We start from the raw sequence: 15746 nt of genomic DNA, 5'->3' as shown, positions 1-15746 counted from the left end.
AATCGCCATTACAAGATGGCGCTGGCTTCCGCTGTGCCCAACTAGTAAACAAGCCTTGTGCGCAGGTGCGAGAGTAAATTCACGCCAAGTCATTGCCTATCTCGGGGTGTAGTAATGAGGTGATGGGCGAGCAACAAATCAAGTACTGACATGCCACGCTGAGGGCTATATAAGCAGCACCATTTTCCGGGTTCTGGGTCTTCCCTCCTGAAGAAGCAATAAAGCTTGCTGCAGAAGAATCCAGTTGTCCGAGTGTGTTCTTGCCAGCGAGAACAATAGCTTGGGACACCCTCTCACAGGTCTGCTTCAGCAACACATGAGTCTGTTTCAGCAAAACATCACAGGAGTCTGCATCACATGACATGACCAGAAACTTCCAGTTTAACACACACACACACACACACACACACACACACACACAGTTTTTAAAAATATAATCAATTTTTCAAAAAAAATATACAGGTAGATCTGGTGAGGTGGTTCAACAGGTAAGCACTTGCTTTCAAGCCCAATGACCCGAGGCTAATTCACAGAATCCACAGAGCAGTAGCAGAGAACTGACACCCCCAAGTGACCTCTGACCTCCACATGTAGGCTGTGACATGTATGCTCCTCCATGAAAGCTAAAGAATGACATAAAATAACTTTGTATCATATATAAAATGTGGTAAGAAATTACGTTTTGAACACTTGATGAAATACAAACCCAGACTTAATTCAGATTTAAATCATCCTTAATGTTCACTCAGTGCTTACTTAGTCTTCTGGGTGTGTGAAATATCTAACTTTTTGCTATGGAGAATTTCAAATTGAAAAAGTAATGGGAATGTGGTTCAGTTGGTAGTGTGTTTGTCTTGCATGCATGAGGTACGGGGTTTGGTTCCTAGTATTACAACCAACACCAAGCAAACAAACATCAATTTGCTTTAATGCACATGTGCTGCTACACTCGAGGTCCCAGCCCTTGGGGAGCAGAGCCTGGACTGCCCAACTCATTTGTCTTCATAAATAGAAAGAAAGAAAGAAAGAAGCAAAGAAAGAAAGAAAGAAAAAAGAAAGAAAGAAAAAGAAGGAAGGAAGGAAGGAAGGAAGGAAGGAAGAAAGAAAGAAAGAAAGAAAGAAAGAAAGAAAGAAAGTAAGTAAGTGTGGGGCTGGAGAGATAGCTCAGCGGTTAAGAGCACTGACTGCTCTTACAGAGGTCCTGAGTTCAATTCCCAGCAACCATATGTTGGCTAACAACAGTCTGTAATGGGATCTGATGCCCTCTTCTGGTGTGTCTGAAGTGTATTCATTAAAAAAAAAAAGATCTGGGAGGTGGGGGTGGAGTGGGTGGGTAGAGGGGAGGCTTTGAAGGCTCTTGTTGAGCAAGTCTGATGATGTCAGCTTAGATCCTCGAAACTGAAGGTAAAAGAAAACACACACACACACACACACACACACACACACACAATTTAAAGAGCAAAGAAGACCTGTGCCTAAGCATCGCCTGACCTCAACCCTTCATCAACATTCATCATATTTTATCCACGGCCATTGCCTCTTCTCCCTCCTCTGATTTTCTTTTTCTTCATGAAATGAGCCTTTGTCACCTGTCCTTGTGTTTGCACACAGCAGATTAATGATACAAACAGAATAACAATGCATCGACCCAGAAATCATAAGACTTGGGTGGTTTTCTTTCCCGAGTACAGTTCCTTCCACTGGCCTTGGTCAGGTAAGGGTGTATCAGCCATAAAGGGTGGCAGCCTTTCATGTTTTCATGCAGGTGACATAGAATTCAAAAAAACCTGGCTGGGTTCTAGGCTGGGTTTAAATTCACAACTATGGTATGACCCAACAGAATGAAACCGAGAGCCCACACACCACTGTATGATTCTTTGTTATTATTTGTGTGTGTGCATGGGCATCCCTGTGTGGAGGTCAGGAGCCAGTCCTTCCCTTCCAGGGATTCAGGGATGGAACTGAGGCCACCAGCTTTGCATGGCATGGCAAGTGCCTTTACCTATTGAGCCATCTTGCCAGCCTAGGGCTCGTGTTTTGAAGTGTGTTCCTCAGCACATGGCAAGGTCATTGGAGGGGGAGCGGGGTGGTGGCACTACGGAACCTTTAGGAAGAGGGGCCTAACGGGAGTAGTCGCTGGGACTGAGCCTCTGAAAGTCGCCACTTGGCCTGTAGTTCTAGAACTCTGTTGGCTGGTCTGTAATTATGGGAGGAGCCTTCCCTTCACATGGACTGAGGTGCTCGGAAACCATGAGCCAAAAAAAAAAAACCAAAAAAAACAAACAAAAAAAAAAACCCCAAAACAAAAAACCTTTCCTCCCTTAAGTTAGTTCTTTCTTGTGTTTCATAACAGAGACACAAAAGCAATACACAAGCTTTTCTCTAGCCTACACTAATAAAAGTACGTTGTTATGCTGTTATTGAAGTTTAGTTTTCACTTGTTATCTTAAAATCTCTCTCTCTCTCTCTCTCCCTCTCTCTCTGTTTCTTGCATTTTTTTTTTTTTTGAGATATGACCTCAGGCAGCCAAGGCTAACCTTGAACCCTGATTCTTCAGTTTTCACCTTCCATGTGCCAGGATCACAGGTAGGTGCCACCAAGTCTGCCTTTGTTGTATAGATTTCTATACATTAACATTCTAGCTTACTATTTTATTAAATAATATTATTAAGCCTAGTGGTGTCTTTTAAAAATTCTGCAGGACACTCTCCACCTCTAACATATGTTGAAAATATAGGTAGTGTCCCATCTACAAACCTACTAGCAAACCAGCATGCCCAGTCTCTAGTAGTTCTGACTGCGACTGGTTCCCTCCTCCCAGCTGCCTACCCCTTCAGAGAATGGAAAGGAGGCTGGCAGATAACGTGCTTCCCCAGAAGCAGCTGATGATAATAACTGGAAATCATGCTGGTGATGCAGCTTGGTGCAATAATCCACCTGCCACCAAGCCTGATGACCTAAGCTCAATTCCCAGAGCTCACGAGCTAGGTGGTGAGATGTAACTCTCGTGCGCTCTCCTGACTCACCTATGCAGGCACAAATGCATATATACACATGCACACAATAAATGTAAAAGGAAGTACAGCATCATATATACTATTTCGGGGGTGGGTGGGTGGGTGGTGTTAGCTAATGTCAGCAGAGAGCGCAGACAGTGTGGGCAAAGAGAACATGGGATACCTCAGACACAGCTGTCCCAGGATTCACAGCCACAGTCCAAGGCGAAGAGTCAAGTCCCCAGAAGCTGCAGCCTTGACCCTTCTGAGGACACACTGGCTCTAGCCCTAGACTGGCCTTGCCAAGCCCACTCCTGGACAAGGACTCAGAGTTAAAGTTTCCTTTGTCCTTTTATCAGGGCGTCTGAGAAAGTCTTGGGGTGGTTTGTCTCCCCACAGTGATGCACACCTGGAACCCCAGCTCTCAGGAGGATCATCAGTTGTTCAAGGTCATCCTTGGCTACACAGCTCGTTTGATCTTCTCCCTGGTTTAGTGATATGCTGTCTCACATTCTCTTATGATTCAGGGCAGCACAGTGAGTCAGTGGGTCACACAGTCCTGCAGGCAAACAAACCATCCTTCACGCTGTACCATGTTGCTAAGTGATAATGTTTATTGGTTAAAGATATTCAATACATTCTGACCTATGATGGGTCAGTTTACATGGGACAGACATGGTTCTATGGTAAGTCAAGGGGTGTTTGTAACACTATTCAAAATGAACACAAACTTTTCTTCCACAAAGTTAACATCCTAGTGGGAGCCGGGCGTGGTGGCGCACGCCTTTAATCCCAGCACTCGGGAGGCAGAGGCAGGCGGATTTCTGAGTTTGAGGCCAGCCTGGTCTACAAAGTGAGTTCCAGGACAGCCAGGACTATACAGAGAAACCCTGTCTCGAAAAAACCAAAAAAAAAAAAAAAAAAAAAACATCCTAGTGGGGAAGTCAGACAAAAATTTAGTCATCAAGAATGGGGTAGAATGGTGCATGCTGGCAATCCCAGACCTTGGAAGGTGAATGGCATGTGTGTGCTATTACAGCCAGTTTGTTCAGTGCTGGGACCAAACCCATGGCTTCAGGTAAGCCAGAGCAGCTCTCTGCTGACTGGTCTACATTGCCAGTCCCATGCCTATCAGGTCCCCTTCCCCTTCATCTGCCATGTTCTCCATCCTTCTTACAGCTCATCTCTTCTTGTACACTCTTCTTGTTGCTTCCTGCTGCCCCACTCATGTATTTGGCTTCTTTGGTGATGTACATCTTTGTGAAATTTAAAACATTCCATTTTTGCTGGTCAGTGGTGGCACACACTTTTAGTCCCGGCTTTAGGGAGGCAGAGGTAGTTGGATTTCTTTGTGTTTGAGGCCAGAATGGTTTACAGAGTGAGTTCCAGGACAGCCAGGACTACACAGAGAAACCCTGTCTTTTTTTTTTTTTTTTTTTTGGTTTTTCGAGACAGGGTTTCTCTGTGTAGCCCTGGCTGTCCTGGCACTCACTTTGTAGACCAGGCTGGCCTCGAACTCAGAAATCCGAGAAACCCTGTCTTAAAAACAAAACAAAACCACCACCACCACCACATTATGAGCTAGCAAGAAGGCTCAGCTGGTAAATGTGCTTACTGTGCAAGCCTGCAAGCCTGCTGGCCTGAGTTTGATCCTCAGAACATGCAGACAAAATCCAGATGTAAGCCATGTGTGTTGGTCCATGCCTTGGAAGGTACAGGCAGGTAGATCTCTGTGAGTTTAAGGTTAATCTGTGTAACTTAACTGTTTCCAAAGTCTACTTTTAGTGATGGTTCTTAAATGCTTTAACCTCCCTTCTAGCTCACCACCCCACCAGAGATAGTGGGAAAGAAAGGATACAGGGGAAGTGGACCTGTTTAGAAATGGTTCTTTGGAGCAACTCCCATCTGCGTTGTCAGGAAATCAGCAATTTAGTCCACAGGTCGGCAGTGGCAGCTCGATCCATTCACAAACACTTCACGGATACATCAGCAGTCCAGTTCAGTAGTGTGGGGATAGCAGTAGGTGGCACGACCTAGCAGGAACACCCAGGCAGGAGGGATTCGGACCAGCAGAGATGTCAGGAGCAGTTCTCAGCTGTGTCTATCTCGACTGAGCAAAGAGCGAAGAGCATCAAAGATGCTAGATCAACAGTTCAGTTATGCAAGCAAGCCAAGCCCAGCCTCCATCACTGTCGGATGAGTTCTTTTTATATTCCCTTCAAACATCAGGTGTCCTCCACAGGTCTTGCCTCAGCACTTGCGTCTTTCTCAGCTGACATCACTCTGTCCATCAGCCTGAGTCCAAGGAAGTGGCAAGAAACAGAGAGGCACACTACTAGAAGTTTTTTGGTACGTTTCTCTCTCTATGGAATCTAGACAAATGCAACCCAACTACGCAATGCAAGGCGGACCAATACATGCCTGTCATTAGCAAAGAATCCTTCACCACGTGTCTTTTCACATGCTTGCTTTAGCAGAACATCCTCTCTCCTGGGTCTGCTTCAGCCAAACGTTCCTTCACGAGTCTGCCTGAGCCTTTCACCTGTGTCCACTTCAGGAAAACACTCCTTCATGAGTTTGCCCCGCCCCAGCAAAACGCCATCTAACACAACTGACTTGTCAAAGAACCCTTAAGCTTCTGCTTCAAATCTGATCTACATATGGAGTTCAAGGACAGCCAGGGCTACATAGAAGGGAACCTTGTCTCAGAAAAAAAGAAAGAAAGAAAAAAGAACATCAAAGCAAAACGACAACATATAAAGCTGGATGCAGTGGAGTGCATCTTCACTCCCACAGTCCCTGCCATGAGCTGGGAGCTGAAGACAGGAGAATGAACAGTTGGGGGGGCCAGCTGCTCTGGAATACTCAGCCAGCACAGCAGCAACAAGGGAATTCGTGCCTCAAAAGCAAAGTAGAAGAGAGAGAACCAACCTCCGAAAAGTTGTCTTCTGACCTCCACATGTACTCTGTGGCTTGTGCATACCTTCATTCACACATGCATTTTTAAACTAAAAAAAACAAAACAAAACAAAAACCCCCCAAACCAAAAAACCTTAAGTTGAATCTTTAATTCTTGATAATTTTTGACCTATTTTATGTGACCCTTTGTAGTCCCCCAGATTTGTAAGTAATTTGCCTGCTGAAAGCCGACTCCTATGCAAAACCAATCTGTAGAACCCAGTCTCTTCTCTATCATCAGCACAATGATTCTCATGTGTGTGGGTGAGCACAGCCTGTGGAGGAGGTGGACGCTGCCACCACCAGACTGAAGAACTGTAAGGCTGAGCAGGCTCAAGTCCCCGGGGGAATCTCAGAACTGAGAATGGCAGACATGGAGGCAGCTCCCTGCCAAACTACCTGATCTGGAACGCCTAACTAACCATGACACCCCACTGAGAGGGCCATGACAATCGGCCACCTACCAGAAAAACCTGGAGTTCTCCATGCTAATGAGGCATCTAGATAGAACCCGGCTGTTCAGGCAATGAACTTCCCTTTCTGGGCATTCCTTCCCGCAAAAACTATTTAATCCGTGGTTCACCTCAAGTAAAGCGCATACGGTCATATCTACCATCAAATAAAAGTTTGGACAAGCAATGACCAGCTTTTCCACAAGAACCCCCGGGAGGGAAGGTGGTGGTGATGAGGCCTTTGTGGTAAAGAGCCATGACTGAATCTCCTGGAGAAGGCCTTTTCTCTCCCAGTCACTCCATATTGTTGGCACTCAGTTGGAGCAAAGCAGATTCCATCTCCATCCTGGATTGAGCCTTCCCCTTCCCGCCTGGTGAGTAGTCACCCTGAGAGGAAACACAGACCTTCAGACCCCGTTCACAACTCCCAGCCAGACACCGGAGGCGCCTGGGTACACAGAAGACTTGGAACCACAGCATCCGTCTCAGACTCGGCTGTTTCTCACTGTGGGAAACACGGACTGGGACGCCTATTATGGGGCACCCAATTAGTGAGGCAGATGCGCAGCCGGACATCCGCTGTCCCACGGACATCCACTGCCCCACGGAAGACATAACCAGCTGAGGCAGGCCACAGCCGGAACTCCTCTGGCCTACTCATCCACCCTGCTCAGTGAGTCTCACTGCCCTTCTTTCTGGCAACATGCATTCTCACCAAACACTCAGATACACAGGTACCCAAAGCAGGTGCCATTCTTGGTTACGTCCCTTTCCTTATTTTCCTGTCTGGGTGTTAGTAAATTCAATTCGAAACTCAAAAACCTATCAGTTTTGTTTATCTTCCTTAGGTCAGATTTGATGATTTTTTTTTTTTTTTTGCCTGATTTCTGTTTCACACTTTGCCTCACTACATCCTTCTGATGCACACTGGGCAGGGTGGCCGTGGCATTTACTGTAAGTGGAAAGTTTAACTAGAATAAAGACATTTTTATAGTGCACTGAGATGGATCAGTGGCTAAAGGGCTTGCCGCCAAATCTGAAGACCTGAGCTGGACCAGAAAAGGATTCCTACAGGTTGTTCTTTGACCTACACACACACACACGTTTCCCCCGAAATAAAAAGTAAATGTAAATGAATGAATGAATAAATAAAACTTTAATAAAATAAGCTTTATTGTTAATGAACAAATATAATGTATAAAGCAAAATTATTACATGAAGAAAAAATAAGATTAAAAAAATGTGTGCTTTTATTTTCAAAGAATCAGCACCACTCAGGGTACAATCCTTTTTCATCATCCATATATACAGATATTTAATTTTTTAAAACCAAGATAGTGTTACACAAATACCATTTTTGAATTGCCATTTTCTTAATGACCCCCAAGGTTTGTATGGCAACACAGTTTCATCTTATCAAATATCCCATGTTTTCATTTATCTTTCAACTGTCCTGAATATATCCCAGAATAGGATCTGGGGCAGGCTGTAATTTCCCCAAGTTTTGTTTTTTTTAATTTTTTTTTTTTTATACAGCCATTTTTTTTTCCAGGCCGATACATTTTGAAGTGTATACACCAGTTATGCTCTGGAACGTCACAGAATTTCTTATTTCGCCTGTTGTATTTCTTATAAATTGTGTGTTCTGGCATTGGAGAGATGGTTCCTCTGTTAAAGCACTAGCTGCTCTTCCAGAGGACACAGGTTCGATTCCCAGCACCCACATGCAGCTTATCATTTCTGAAACTCCAGTTCCAGGGGATCTGATGCCCTCTTCTGACTTCAGGGGGCATCAGGAACAAACATGGTACACAGACATACATGCAGGCAGAAACATATATATATATAATAAAAATATATTTTATCATATATATATGATAAAAATGAAAAAAATTGAGTGTTTGATGTGAAGGCTTGATAGATTCAAGTTAGTTTTGCCTGGAATGTTTCATGGACAATATTGTTCATCAACATCTGCTCCATCAAGAATGGTGAGATGGCTCAGCAGGGAAAGGTGCTTGCTGTCAATCATGCCCACCTGAGTTCCACCCCTGAGACCCACGTGGTAGAAGGGACTGACTCGGGAAGTTGACCTCTGACCTCTGCATACTCCTCAATAAATAAAACATAATAAAAATAAACAGTAAAAATATCAGACTTGTCTTCTGGGAGGCCTTCAAGAAACATTCTATGTATGTGCGCGTGAGGGCTGGCCCCAGAAGTAGCCACAAGTGGGCAATGGATCGCCTTGAGTTACAGGTGTTGAGCGTGTGCCTCAAGAGGCTACTGGGAACCCAGGTCGGCCTCTCACTCAGGCAGAGCAGCAAACAGTCGTTAACTGCTAATCTATTTCTCCAGTTACCCAGGGAGGCCTTTGTAAAATATATATAAAAAATTGCTTAAGTACGACTGATTGTACTAAACAGATTCTAGACACTGACTACAAGTTCCATAATGATTTGTGGTGTCACTCTTCAGCTTCCTTTCATTCTAGTCTCTACCTCCCTTTTAAGTTCTGGATATGGGATACATGTGCTTTTTGGTCTGGGGCCTCTTTCCACTTAAGTCTCTCCACCCGTGCTCTCTTTTAATGTCAAATTGCGAGTATTATTTTAAATTCATCTTCTGGGAGGATATTTCTTAAATTACCTTGCTTATGCTATGTTCTTCTAAGAGATCTCTTTTTACGTACCTTACTACCGACTGTGTCCTTACCTGGAAGACTGCGCGAAGGTAGGGACTTTGTCTACTTTGGACTGGTGGTGGTGGTGGGGGAAGACTGCACACACAATGGACCTTCAACAGCACATCACAATACTCCCCAGGGTCTGGCCTCATAGGAGAAAGCATAACAAAGGAGTATTTCACCACCGGGCAGAATATATTGATCTATAAAATTAATTTTTGTAATAAAAAAGGAAAAATACAATCAATTAAAAATATTTAAAAAGAAAAAGCAGAATCTAAGGAGAATTTAAAATCTTCTTGAGCCGGGTGGTAGTGGCGTATGCCTTTTATCTCAGCATTGGGGAGGCATAGGCAGGAAGATCTTCGAGAGTTCGAGGCCGGCTTGGGCTACAAGTCAGTTCCAGGATAGCCAGGGCTACACAGAGAAACCCCGTCTCGAGCAAAACAACCAAACCAAACCAAAAGAACCAAAAGAATCTTTTTGAAAGTTTAATCATCGCAGTAGGCTACCGCCTCATCCCACCACGCAGGCGCCGCACAGGCGAGCCCAGATGAGCGACGCTTTGGTGGCACCATCACGTGACCGAGCGGCGCGCCCCTCCGACTGCGCCTGCGCGGGGGCTCCCGGAAGTGGCCAGCTCGAAGCGCTGGCGGCTCAGTCCGTCGGCCCGTCGGTCCGCTCCTCCGCTGCAGGTGCCGAGCGCGCCTAGGCCGTGGTCGCTGTCCCTCGGTCTGTGCGGCCCGACGCGGCGGCCGGGCGCTCACCATGGCGTCGTTCATCTGGGTGCAGCTGAAGAAGACCTCGGAGGTGGACCTGGCCAAGCCGCTGGTGAAGTTCATCCAGCAGACGTACCCGAGCGGCGGCGAGGAGCAGGCCCAGTACTGCCGCGCGGCCGAGGAGCTCAGCAAGCTGCGGCGCTCGGCGCTCGGCCGCCCGCTGGACAAGCATGAGGGCGCCCTGGAGACGCTGCTGAGGTGGGCCCGGGCGGCGGGGCTCCCTCCCAGCCTCCCTTCCTGTCCCCGCTCCCCTCCCCAGCCTCGCTTCCTCCTCCCTTCATAGCCTTTTCCTCTCCCCCGCGCCTGGCCTCTCCACTCTGACTCAGGCCAGCAGCGTAGGTGTGGTCAGCATTCTTTCCTGGTGAGAGGACTCATAACCCTGCCCTCCCTTCCAAGTGCCTTCTGTCACCGAGGCTCCTTACCTGGGAGGACGTCTGCCGTGTAATGATCTCTCTGGTTACAGCCGTTTGACCGGTTTTCACTTTTTGGGTGTTACAACTGGAGTCTCCCTTTTACAATCCCTGTTTGTGACTTTATTGGACCACGTCTAGATTTCCTAATAATAGTTACAAAAGGGAAGGGAGAGAATTTGGACACTAAACCAAATGTCGGTGACTTATTACATTGTTCACTTGAAGTAAGTCATCTCATGTTCCGAATAATCAAGTGACAGACTGACAGTTGTAAAAGGTAGGAGCTTCAGTCATTTGAAAGAAAACTTGAATGACATAGTAGACCGCTGAGACTGGTTACTTAAAAAATCCTTTGCACGTATGGAATACCCTGGTCCTTTTTGCAATTGGTGACAACCCAGGTACTTGATAATGATAACATTTCCGTGATACCTTATGATCCAATTTCTGGTAATATGATCTCGTTTCATGCAAGGGACGCTGGTGGATTAGGGTGAGAACAGAGATGTCCAGAGACACCCCTTAGTCTCTTAGACCCCTTGGCATCATCTTGCTCCCGTGATGTTTCCTGCATGTGTTGCCAGATGGCCACTAGCAGCCCTTACTGTAGTTAGAATGACTCCCAGCACTGAGTAGACTTTATCTGTTGACAGAGTGTGGAGCCAGATTTCAAACAGTTCTCTCACGAGAGTTTTAAAGTGGATTTGCTTTAAAGTGCCTGAGTTTTGTAAAACTGTAAGGAACGTCTGAGAGTGCTGGGGTGTAGTCACATAGTGCTTGTCTACGGGTGGTATATGCGGCCTGTGTATCCAGCAGCTGTCTCAAGCGCTTGATGCACATTGTATCATCTGTGCCTCTAAGGCAGTGGTTCTCAAACTGTGGGTCACGGCCCTTTGGGGTGGCATATCAGACATCCTGCATATCAGATATGTATATGACCATTCGTGACAGTAGCAGAATTACAGGTATGAAGTAACAACAGATTTTATGGTTGGGCGTCACTACACCAGGAGGAGCTGTATTAAAGGGCAAAGCGTTAGAAAGGTTGAGAACCATTGCTGTGAGGGAAGCTTTGTCTTCACCTTACAAGTCTTCAGATAATGCCTGAGACATTGAGTGCATCCTTGGGCTGCGTGCTTTGCAGCGTTTGAGTTCTGCCCACTGTGATATACTTAAGTCTGCTTAAGTACATTTGTAATTGTTTTAATGTACTTATTTCTAAGAATGTTCTCTCCTACTCTCTGTTTCTGTCTCTGTGTGTGCATGCCTTGACATGTATACGGAGGCCAGAAGACAGTATAGTAGTTGGCTTTGTGGTCAGGCTTGGTGGCAAGCATCTTCCTGTACTTAGCTTTCTGGCCAGCCCTGAAGAGATGTTTATTTCTAAACTAAAATCCATAGGGATTTTACTTTACTGCATCATTTCCTATGTTGGATGTGTTTTGGGGGGCATCTTTCAGTCATGCTGAGAAAGCATATTGGCTTTCTTTCAAGTTGTGTTAAACTTGCATAGGTCTCTATACTGTTAGGTAAGTATCTTAGGCTAGAGTCTTGATTGCCACATCTTTGGGAATCTTAAAGAGAGGGGTATGGTGTACTCTTGCTGTTTTGGTAGATTGTCTTCCTGGAGAACTTTGGAATCTGAAACAGAGGCAGAACTAGAGGGTAGCTAGTTACTGGTGTCTGCTCCCTCTGTGGAAGTACATAGCTCATGTGTTTGTCTCTCCAGGAGCAGCATTTTGCGTATGGTATAGTAAGCTTTGTGGGCTCCCTCATGTAAAGCCATAGCTGATCTTGTTGGAGTTTGCTTCATGCTGGTCAGACATTTTTGGTTTCCACTGGCTGCTCTTCCCTGTCACCTCCCATAACATGTTCCAAGGCAGCCATCTCATACTTTGTGATCATGTACATGTGTAATATACATGGCCTCTTCTGCCCATGCAACAACTCTGGTTTTGCTTCTCGACCTCAAGTTGTGGAAGAAGAGGCTTGATACAGAGGATTCAGTATATTCTATGCAGTCATTCTTTTATACCTTTGAAGCAAGAGGCTTCATGTCCTATTTTCTTCTTTGCTTACTTATTAGCAGGGTCAGGATTAGGACTAATGGGTTGCCTGTTTATGTATGGCCCGCAGACAGCACTTGGGTGGGTTAGCTCTGAGTCCTGGTGGCCTAATGGTGTTTTGTGCTCACTCTGCCCTTTGCCTCAGCGCTTTTCCCATTGGCCCGTGTGCACACCACAGCTATCTAGGCTTATGGTGCTGTCACCCATACATTGGCTACTTGGCTCAGCCATGCTTGGCTCCCCAGTGAACCCCCAGTCTGGAGGTTCACAGTGTATTATTTTGTTCTCCCATAGGAGGGGAGAGTTCACTGGAATTTGGGTGGTGTTTATTGCTGTGACAAAAATACTGAGAGAAAAGGAGAAAAGTTTGTTACTGTTTTCGATCTGTGGTTGTGGTTCAGTTGCTTTGTGCCTGGAGTGAGGCAGCCTGAGTGTGTGATGGCAGAGGCTACTCACCTCTGGCAGCTGGGGGGATGGGGACAGTCAGAGAGGAGATGGTGCCCTTCAAAGGCACTCTTCCAGTGATCTTCTTCCATCCAGCTAAATGATACTTCTAGTAGCCAATAGAACTCACCAGTGGATTAACTCATGGATAAGCATTTCTTAATTCAGGCACCTCTCTAGAGTACCACTGGCAGGAGGCTAAGTCTTTAACAAGTCAATTTTGGGGTGACACTGAATAGCCAAAGTACAGGAGATGCTGGCTGTGTTGGCCACTTCTTCCTCTATTTCCTTTCCTGCAAAGTGCCACTTTTCAGAGAATGTGTCTAGTTGAGGAGAGTTGAACAGCTGTTGTGTCTTTAGGCTTGGGGTAGAGCAAGGCAAGGCCGGGGCAGACGTTTCTCTCTTGTTATGAAAGTACTTACAGTTTTTGCTTTTCCTTTTCCTCAGCAGTCTAGAATATCCCTTTTCTGAAAACGCTTGCCAGTTCTTGGTCTGTATCCAGCTTGGCCTTACTGTTGCAGGTACATCGAAAGGCTCTGCTGCCCCAGGCCTTGATGTAGCCTCCTTAGGATCTAGTGAAGGGAGTGAAGGCCCTGAGCCAGAGAGAATGTAATTTATTGACTCGAATGTATAATGAATATCCTGATGTTGAGCTCCAGAGTTGATGGGTGGCCAGGTAAGGCACAGCATCATTAAAAAATATGAAAGTAATTTTAAGTGTAATGGGTGTTACTTTTTCATTGCTGCAATAAAGCACCATGCCAGAGGTAACTTGGAAGGATTTATTAGAATCTATATTTCTAGAGTAGTGGTTCTCAACCTGTAGGATTTAGCTCCTTCGGCAAACCTCTATCTCCAAAAGTATTTACACTATGATTCACGACAGTAGAAAGATTACCGTTATGGTGGGGTCACTACGGCATGAGGAGCTGTGTCGAGGGCTCTCAGCACTCGGCTGAGCGCCACTGCTCTGCTCCATTGGGTGGGTTTACCACCACAGTGAGGAAGCATTGGCCAAGGCAGCTGGAGCAGCACACTGAGGGCTCACATCTCGCCTCTAAGCAGGGAGAGAGCACGTAAGAAACGGTGAGAGGCCCACCCCAGCGACGTACTTCCTCCAGCAAAGTTAAACCTCTGAAACCTCCCAGTCAGCACCATCAGGTGAGGACCAGATGTTCAAATGCCTGAGACCATAGAGGATATCTCATTCATTACCACAACAGTAATCCATCAAAAGGTTTGAATACTTAAATTTTTTCCCTAGGGATAAAGGCACTTTCTTGTATAACCCAGCCCCGTCTTTTATAATTAGGACGTTTGCTGACTTCATTCAGTCTGCTGTGCTGGCACTCCATTGGGGAGGTTTACAGGGCCAGGGGCTGGCTTCCACCAGTCGCCTCAGTTACTAATGCATCTTTAATGTCCTTCAGTCGGAGCAGTACTCCTTTTATCACTTGAGCCTTGCCTTTCTTTCCCTTCGATGGTTACTAGGAATCAAATGCAGGGACTCAGCCACTCTAGGCTAGTGAACTACATTCCACCTATGACTTTGGCAGTTTTGAAGAGCTCAGGCTAGTTGCTTTGCAGAATGTCCCTTGATAAAGTCTTTCCTTACCTTTCTTTTTCTTTTTCTTTTTCTTCTTCTTTTTCTTTTATTATTATTTTTTTATGACAAGGTCTCTCTAAGTAGCTTTGGCTGTTCTAGAACTTACTATCAAGACTAGGTTGGCTTTGAACTCAAAGAAATCCTGAGTGTTTTGACTAAAGGTATGTGCCATCATATCTGGCCCCTCTGACACCCGCCCCCCTTGGTAAGGTTTTGTATCATATTACCGTGTGGCTTGGGTGTTTGTGCCCAGGTGGACCTGTGTTGCTTTCAGGGCATGTTAGGAGTCTGGTGCCATATGATAACTTGGGTTTTTATGACTTGGTTAGGATACTGTTTGCCAGGTTCGTTGACTTTACAGTTAATGAGAATATTTCTTAATAAACATTTGTAGAATACCACATCAAACTTATTATTGGTCTGTTAAAGCTGGCCTCAAGCTCTTGTTCTTTCTGCCTCTGCCTCCTCAGTACTGAGATTACAGAGAGATTACTGAGAGCAGAGCATTGCCTCTAGCTCATATAGTGCCAGAGGTTGTATCCTGGGCTTTGAACACACAAAGCTTTGATTATTTTTAGTATCCATTGATGAATATTACCTGTACTTTCTGTTTTTGTGTGTCAACTTGACATAGACTGGAGTTATCATAGAGGAAGGAGCTTCAGTTGGGGAAGTGCCTTCATGAGATACAGCTGTGGGGCATTTTCTCCATTGGTGTTCTAGGCAGGAGGGCCCATTGTGGGTGGTGCCACCTCTGTTCTGGTAGTCTTGGGTTCTATAAGAGAGCAAGTTGAGCAAGCCAGGGGAAGCAAGCCAATAAGTAACATCCTTCCATGGCCTCTGCACCAGTTACTACCTCCAGGCTCCTGTCCTGACTTCCTTTGGTGATGAACAGCAGTGTGGAAGTGTGAGCTGAATAAGCCTTTTCCTGCCCAACTTGCTTCTTGGTAATATTTGTGCAGGAATACAAACTATGAACTCTAAGACATTACCACACCGGATATATACTGTGGGAGATTTACTAGTTGTCATTACAGAACATGTGGAGCAAATTTTAGTCACCTGCTTATTTACTTCCCAATAAATACTGTTCTTTTCTTCCGTGGATTGTGATTTGTCAGTGTGTGTGTGTTCATCAGGATGTGGTTGCATGTGTGTATGGGTCTGTGTGCATGTGTGTGCATTCGTGTGGAGGCCGGAAGTCAACCTTGGATGCCATTCTTCTGGTGCATCCACTTGTTCATTCTCCTTTAAGATTTGTCAGTCTGTCTCTTTAATGCATATGGATGTTTTGTCTGAGTATGTCTGTCCATCACATTCATGCCTTGTGCCTATGGAGACCAGCA

At 45.6% G+C, this 15746-nt stretch overlaps 1 protein-coding gene across 4 annotated transcripts in view; it reads left to right on the top strand.

Moving 5' to 3' along the window:
* The first annotated feature begins 9710 nt into the window (after positions 1 to 9710).
* The window catches only part of Pdcd6ip (programmed cell death 6 interacting protein), a 56848-nt gene continuing 50812 nt past the window's right edge, over positions 9711 to 15746 (top strand). For 3 of the 4 annotated variants that reach the window (XM_021173407.2, XM_029481382.2, XM_029481383.2), the window contains exon 1: positions 9711 to 10069. In XM_021173407.2, the coding sequence (XP_021029066.1) occupies positions 9861 to 10069 (209 nt within the window). In that variant the 5' untranslated portion in view covers positions 9711 to 9860. The remainder of the gene's footprint in view (positions 10070 to 15746) is intronic. The other variant, XM_021173408.3, reaches the window with a different exon arrangement.

Source organism: Mus caroli, unplaced genomic scaffold (assembly GCF_978045245.1).
Source record: "Mus caroli unplaced genomic scaffold, Mus_caroli_1 scaffold_11, whole genome shotgun sequence".
Lineage (NCBI taxonomy): Eukaryota > Metazoa > Chordata > Mammalia > Rodentia > Muridae > Mus > Mus caroli.
This window is presented reverse-complemented; position numbering and strand designations above follow the sequence as displayed.